General features: G+C 39.6%; 1 protein-coding gene across 1 annotated transcript in view; it reads left to right on the top strand.

Moving 5' to 3' along the window:
* The window catches only part of Pon2 (paraoxonase 2), a 35,405-nt gene extending 28,126 nt beyond the window's left edge, over window positions 1-7,279 (top strand). The window contains exons 6-9 of the mRNA XM_031381122.1: window positions 2,490-2,690; window positions 4,841-4,922; window positions 5,673-5,801; window positions 6,428-7,279. Of these exons, the coding sequence (XP_031236982.1) occupies window positions 2,490-2,690; window positions 4,841-4,922; window positions 5,673-5,801; window positions 6,428-6,586 (571 nt within the window). The 3' untranslated portion in view covers window positions 6,587-7,279. The remainder of the gene's footprint in view (window positions 1-2,489; window positions 2,691-4,840; window positions 4,923-5,672; window positions 5,802-6,427) is intronic.
* The last annotated feature ends 599 nt before the right edge of the window (window positions 7,280-7,878 follow it).

Here is a 7,878-nt window from a genome sequence, read left to right as displayed (position 1 = left end):
CAGTATCTTTTGGGTATATGCCAGGAGTGGTATAGCTGGGTCCTCTGGTAGAACTATGTCCAATTTCCAGAGGAACCGCCAAACTGTTTTCCAGAGTGGTTGTACCAGTTTGCAATCCCATATCTCTGGCATTTCTATGTACATATGTAGGTGTCCATGTTCAAGTGCGTGCATGCGTGTATGTATGTGTGTGTGTGTTTTGTATGGTGTGTAAGCATTTCCAAACTGAAAACCTAAAGTCTAGAATGTCCTGTTATTTGAGTCTTTTTAAGCTATGATGCCACAGGAAAAAATTCTATATAGCATGACATTTTCTTTCTTTTTTAAATAAAACATTGTGTGCTTCCCTGTGCAAGCTATGCACAATATCAAGTAAGCCAACATTGCCCCTGTATAGGAAGGGAATCAAGAGACCCCACACCTTGCTGAGAATCTCTTGGCAGTTTTTCACTGCTGGAGGAGGAAGTGTAGTTTTACTTCAGGGGTATAGCCTCTAATAGGCTGACCGTGCACCTCTGGATTGTCACACACTGTAGAATACAGGCAGTACTAATTATGTAAGAATCAAGATGATATGTAAATGAATGTTTTGTTTATATTTGAGCCTCATCTACAAGAGAGATCTCATTGTGTTTTTGCAGATATCAAAAAGAAAAAAAGCACTTCTAGTCTCCCAAGGATTTTTGATAAAGGACACTCAACATCTATGTCTCTCTGTCTCTGTCTATCTCTGTCTATCTCTGTCTGTCTCTGTCTCTCTGTCTCTCTCTGTCTCTCTGTCTCTCTGTCTCTCTGTCTCTCTGTCTCTCTCTCTCTCTCTCTCTCTCTCTCTCGTGTGTGTGTGTGTGTGTGTGTGTGTGTGTGTGTGTGTGTTTGTGTGTGTGTGTGAGTGTGTAGACCAGAATGATGCCACTCTTTATAATGATTAGTGTCCTGAGCAAACTTTCTTGAGAAATGATGAAATAGCAGACTTCAGAATGACACTCCTCAGGCCCGGTCTGATAAACCCTACCATTTCTTATGGCTGTCACCCTCATCTCAGATAACTTAGCAGTTACATACTGGCCTTCCCCTGGAGGAGCAGCTTGTCTTCTAGGAGGCTTACATGCTTTATACAAAGCACAGTCATGACAGCTGGGGGTCAATATCCCTGCAGAATTGAGCATCTACGTTGGAAGGGGACCACTACTGGAAAAATGGCAAGAATAGGGAGTCTGTAACTACAGGAGACTCAGGGATCCCTCCTAGCCCAGCTTGCACTACACTCTTGCTTTAAGCTTGAACTTGATAGATATTTTTTAATCTTTACTTCCCTATCTAGGTTATAAGCATGTAATGTCCAATCATTCTTCCCCCGAATGCACTTCATAATAAATAAGAGCACGAATACCGACCAGGCAGTGTCTAAATTGTGGAGCTTTTTCAGAGAAAAAAAAAAGAGAAAAAGAAAGAAAGAAAAGTAAAGGCCTTGCTTGTAGCTCTGAATTTTTCATTTGACAGAGAAGAAAGCAGTTCTTTCAGAAATTTTTGCATAAGATAATTGGAATTTCAATTTAATAACACCTTTGCCTAACTGGTTAGAAACGGTAATTGTTTTTAGCATATCAGTCTCTCACTTGAAGCGCTGGTCTCTGACCATTTCATCATCTGTCTCTCTGCAAGTGTTTATTGAATACTTGTTCATTCCCGGCTTGGCACCTTTGGGAGGCAGGTGGAAATTGAACAGTCAACCTTCGTTTGACTAATGACTAAGCAAGGGGCCTCAGGAAAGTCCAGCTGCAGAATAAACGAGGTAGGGATAGATGTGACTGACAGCCTAATGATAGTCAGGCCCAGGCCGACAGCTCTCTCTTTATAAGTAGCTGTTAAAGCCCAGAATGCATGTGTCAGAAAACATGCATTCAGCTGGGCATGATGGCACACACACGTAACACCAGGACTTGTGTGGTAGAGGGGCCAGGAAAGACAGCCTACCCTGTAGGAGACCCTCAGACCAATAAATAAATAAATAAACAAATAAATAATGATGATGATGATAAAAAATTTAAATATACATTTATTTATTTATTCATTCATTCATTTATTCATGTATTTATTTATCGAGACAAGGCCTCATGGTGTAGCCCTGGTTGAGCTTACACTCAAGTTCCTCCTTCCTCTGCTTCCCATGTTCTGGGATTGCATGTATGTCACTGCACCTGGCTAGATCTTTTTCATTCCATAAAGGATCCTGCCATGATTTCCAAAGACCCTGACCTCTAACCCCATGGTACGGTGTGTAACTGTTCTCTTACAGTTGCTGCCAGGGTACATTGCCTCTGATCTTGGATCATCATGTGATTGTAGCTTCCCTTTTCTTGGGGTAGGAGATTGGAAACCTCCCAGCATTTAAAATCCCTGCTGTGGAAAGCTTGTGAACATTCATCTCATCTTCTACATGGGGATCATAAGGCTTGGATTTCCTCTCCCATGGGATTCTTCTCTTGCAGTGTGAATGACATCATAGCTGTTGGACCTGCCCACTTCTACGCCACCAATGACCACTACTTCTCCGATCCTTTCTTGAAGTATTTGGAGACATACTTGAACCTACACTGGGCAAATGTTGTTTACTACAGTCCAGATGAAGTGAAGCTGGTGGCAGAAGGATTCGATTCAGCCAACGGGATCAATATTTCACCTGATAAAAAGTATACAGCCCTTCACCTGGTAGCTCCACTTTTGAATAAATTGTCCTCCAAAGCCAAATCCCTTTGCTTTCACTATACCGCTTTTAATTTTATGTATAACAATATAGTTTGCATATTAAGTAACACTACAATAGAATGATTTGACATTTTAAATATAAGACAAAAAGGAAATATTCTAGGTTTTAAAATTCCTCCTTCAAAACAAAATTCAAAATTATTAATTAATGTCATTGTATTGATTATATCATTCAATCATAAGGATGATTCTAAACTGGCTTAACCATTTCTCTGTTGATGGCTATGTAACTTGCTTATTTATTTTCTGTCCCAAAACCATTTCATGCTTCTCATTTACCACCACAATACATCCAGTTACTATTTTAAAGTAAAACCTCTCAAAGACATCATTAAAGCAATATGGTTCACTTGAGGAAAAATACCAGTTACTTCTCTGTGGATCCCACTTAATTGAATACTTGTATAAACATTCTGTAGAATGACGCCCGATGAATGAACCTCATGTGCATCTCTTTCATGTTAGCCTTAATATATGTTGCCCAATTGTTTACCAAAAGTTCTCTTCTTATTTTTATGTGTACAGTCACAACTTAGAAGAAAGTGTTTTTAATTCTTGGGGTTTTTTTTTTTCTTCCCTTGCAGCACTGAACAAGTTAAACTACCACAATTAAAATGGGCTGTAAATTTGACATTCGTTGACAAATCAAGTGTTGTCATTTTGTGATGCAACTTGTCTTCACCCTTTTAGTACAGAAAACAATTATAGATCATTCAAATCATTTTCAACTGGCCCAGTCTGCCCTGTCCAGTCAAATTTTATTTTCTCCATTTCTGATATTCTGTATTTCTTGCAGCTTGCTTTCAGCCTACCTTTATCTTTTGAACTCTGGCCACTGTGGTCCTTGTATGGCTGGTTCTGCCATCCCCATCTCTGGCTGCAAGTGTCCACCACAGCACAGCTGGAAAGAACATACCCAGTCACTGTGGGACACAGCTAGCCTTTTGATATCAAGCTCTTTGTTTCTTCTGAGTATTCTGTAGAGTCCAGGTTCCTGTGAGACCAAGGAAGGAAAGGTCTGGCCTGTCATAGAGTAGCTCCTCACTCCTGTTCTGTTTCCATAGTTCCCATAAGACAACTAGCTCTTTATGTTGCTGACACCCTCTGTAACTCACACCCCTTCGCCCTGTCTCAATGGCTTTCAGAAAGCTTCATCCTCCTGTCTTGTCCGAGTGCCCCCTCCTTTGATGGTCTGTCAGCACCCTGACATTTCTTCAGTCTCTAGAATTGAGCTGCTTTCCCTAGTGCTGCTGACTGAGGTGTTAAGGAGTACAAATCAGTTTGAACTGGTCAGTGTGCTGAAAATGTTTGAAGAGCAAAGTTATGTCCCCGTCCTGTGTGTAGCTTACACAATTTGCTAGTCTAGTGTAATACAGGAAGACTGCTTAGTGAGGCAGTTGCCATACAATATTGAGTTCCAGTTTCACCAGTGAGCCTCACTCATGAGCCCCTTAGGTATAGACATGCAACTCTGGATTAACATTTATCTTAAGACTCTATATGTTTCTTAATACATGTTAAGAAATATTTAAAGTATTCCATGCCATATAATTCAATATGTACATGATAAAAATATTAAATTATATAGTGTAAGGTAAACACTTTTTCTTTTAAAAATAAACCCTTGCCCAGCAGTGGTGGCAAACACCTTTAATCCCAGTACTTGGGAGGCAGAGGCAGGCAGATTTCTGAGTTCACGGCCAGCCTGGTCAGCCAGGGCTATACAGAGAAAGCCTGTCTTGAAAAACCAAAAACCAAACCAAAACAAAACAACAAAAAAAAACCCAAAACGCCAAACTCTTTTTGTTAGTTCAGTGGTAAATATTGTGAACTTTATATTCAATTGAATTTTTTTTTTTACAAACCCTTTAAAAACTAATTTAATAACTTCATGATTGTTATAGTAACACTAAAGTGATTTTGGGAGCTTCTTTGCTTTTTTTTAATAAAAGTTGACCTTTTCCTAGCACTCCTCCAGGGCATCTCACTGAACACCTAAGCAGGTTTCAGGACCTTCTCTTTTCTGCTGTATCTCTGTTGGCAGGAAGTACTAACTAGTGTCTTTTCTGAACAGGTATGTCTACGTTGCTGACATACTAGCTCATGAAATCCGTGTTTTGGAAAAACAACCTAATATGAATTTAACTCAACTAAAGGTAACTATTTAGTTTTCTGTGTAGATGTTAACTGAATGTTTGTTGCAGTATTATAGTGAAGCTAATTATAAAAAGATCACCCTAAACCCACAACATGGGTCTAGACAAGGCAGCCAGTCTATGTTCTTAGATATCACCCTTCCAACAAGACAAAGGTGGCAGCTGTCACTAGGATGGTCAATGACTGCAGCCTGTGGTGGATTGAGTGATATTGGCAACAAATTTAGGACTATTCCGTGATGTACTGATGACATCTAATGAATCCCAATAAGACTTTTCACAGTTGTAAAGAAATAGTAGAATCTTCAAGTGAAGATTTATGAACATTCAGTTTTTTCAATAATAAATGAAGGTAGAAATTGAGTTGCCCACCATTATTATTTTCTGCCAACAAACACATACTTTAGGGTAATTAAGAATTTCCTATCTTCTTGATGTTGCACTTCCTTAAGCTAACTGGTCATTGTGCATCCTTAAGCTAACTGGTCATTGTGCATCTTTTAAAGCAAAAGGAGTTTGTTATTAGTATCATCTGAACAGAAGGATTACACCAAGTTTTCTTAGGGGAAGATGAAAAATGGCCTCAAGCCAGTACATTAAATTTATTTTAAACGATATTGGTGTCAGAAAGGCAGGTGCAGGGAGATGCATGTAATGACCCCACATGCACAAAAGCAGAAAAAGGTTAGCTCTAAATTATTTAATCAGGTTGCTTGCATCATTTAGATATTGACATTATTTCTTCGTAAGGTTCTGCAGTTGGGCACGCTGGTGGACAATTTATCTATTGATCCTTCCTCGGGCGACATCTGGGTCGGCTGTCACCCTAACGGACAGAAGCTCTTTGTGTATGACCCGAACCATCCTCCCTCATCAGAGGTTCTTATATTTTGAGTTTTTGCACCTTAATTATTCAAGTCCTTTGAACTAATAATGGAATAAACTGTCACAAGAATGATTTGTTAGTTCTTTTAAACCAATAATACAATAAACCTGGGAGGTAGTTTTGTAATTGCTTTAAGCCAATAATTGGCAGAATGTTACATTGCTCAAATGCTTTGAGAAAAGTAATCTTTTGATGTATTAAATTATGGTGGGAACTAGTCAAAAGTAATTTTTATAAAGACAGAGGTCCCGCTCACTTTCATGTGGTATGCTGGCAATCTTAAAATTACCTTATTGTCAGCTCAGCACATGACATGAGCTTTGTGCATGGAGAAATAGCGTCAAAGCGGGCACAGTAGTGGGAGCCTATTCCTATTAATGTTGAATTGCTGTAATCACACAAAATCCTGTGTTGGCATGGCATGACTAGGTGCTTTAAAAAGTCCTTTTTTTGAATGTTGGAGAAAGTACTTTAATTTAAGCATTAAGGAGATTGGTCACTGCTGTGTGTAGCAGCAAGCCTCCTTAGTCATGTGTCATTGGGGAACACAAGGGATTGTCAGTGCTTGAGTGGTATGCGTGTGTGGCTTCTTTATTAATATTTTGTATCTCCTTGGTAGGTTCTCCGCATTCAAAACATTCTATCCGAGAAGCCATCAGTGACAACGGTGTATATCAACAATGGGTCTGTCCTCCAGGGAAGTTCTGTGGCAACCATCTATGATAGGAAACTTCTCGTAGGCACTTTATACCAGAGAGCCTTGTACTGTGAACTCTAAATTGTATTTTTGGCATGCAAGTGCAATAAGTTTTAACAAAATAATCTTTCAATTAATGGCTAATTCTGAGGGAATTTAACCATCACTACTGACCTAGTAATATATCACATACGTAGTTCCTTTTATTTCAATAAGGAAAGGCCCCACAATTCTGATGCGCTTTTAGCATCAAAAGAAAATGAACTTTATTGTTGGTTTTGTCGTTTGTTTGTTTGTTTGTTTTATGCTGATCCAGGGAGAAAGAAGAAAGCTGCTTTTCCATGAAGTGAGTGCATTTTGCACAGAGGGGCTTCCCCCCCCCCCCCCCCCCCCCCCCCCCCCCCCGTGCCTCACCATGTAGGAGTCTACTGAAACAGGGAGTGTGATAAAAATAAAAATGTCAGTGGCTTTGGTCCCCATGCTGTGACTGCTGAAAGTATTCAAGACTACTGATAAGATAACATTTTGATATTTTGTACTTCCGGCTTTGTTTGCTGTTTTACAAGTTAGAATTGTATTAAAGACTAACCAAAATGCAGAGGGTCTGTTTGTGTTTAATTCCCAAGGGAGAATCCTCTGGAGGAGATCCGGAGGGAAGTGACTCCTAGGGGATTCAGTTGGACGGGATCAATGGCCATGTTAATTTCTTATGAAAGCTCAATGTAAATGGGGCTCGTTATTGGAAAAAATAAAATCAAACAACTAAATACTGTAGCTCAACTTATTTATTATTTATTCTTTCATTTGAAACAGAATCTCAGTATGTACCTCTGACTGGCCAGGAACTTGCTGTGTAGACCAAAGTGGCCTCGAACCCACAGAAGTTGACCTACCAGTAGCACAGCCAACCTTCAAATGTTCAGTTCTTAAGGCATCTTCCATAGGTTCTGTTCCTAAGTACAATTCCACTTTTGACACAAAGAGGAGATAAAGGTGCAGAGCTGGTATCTTACTTCTTACCTGTTCAGTGAACAGGACTAGAAGCCAGGAGAGATGTGGTCAGATGTTTAGACCAGTTTGGTTTGCAGCAGCTACACTAAGACCTGGTCAAGCTGTCAACAACAGTGGAGGAACATTTCTTTCCACTTTGTCTACAAAAAGCCTTCTTGCGTCCTGAAGAGAGACATTAATGTATTTCCGTTATCATTGTGTATTTTTTAATTAAAATTTCATTATAAAGGACTTCTCCCTGAATCATCTCTCAACAGCCATCTTCTCAAAGCCTTTTGTTTCACTTTCCCACATCTTCCTCATTCCCTTTAAGATGCCTGGCTGTTAGTTATCAAATGTCCAGCAATTGAGAAGTGGTACCC

The sequence above is a fragment of the Mastomys coucha genome, unplaced genomic scaffold (genome assembly GCF_008632895.1).
Source record: "Mastomys coucha isolate ucsf_1 unplaced genomic scaffold, UCSF_Mcou_1 pScaffold20, whole genome shotgun sequence".
Taxonomy (NCBI): domain Eukaryota; kingdom Metazoa; phylum Chordata; class Mammalia; order Rodentia; family Muridae; genus Mastomys; species Mastomys coucha.
The sequence above is the reverse complement of the archived record's forward strand: the minus strand, read 5'-3'. Positions and strand labels throughout refer to the sequence as shown.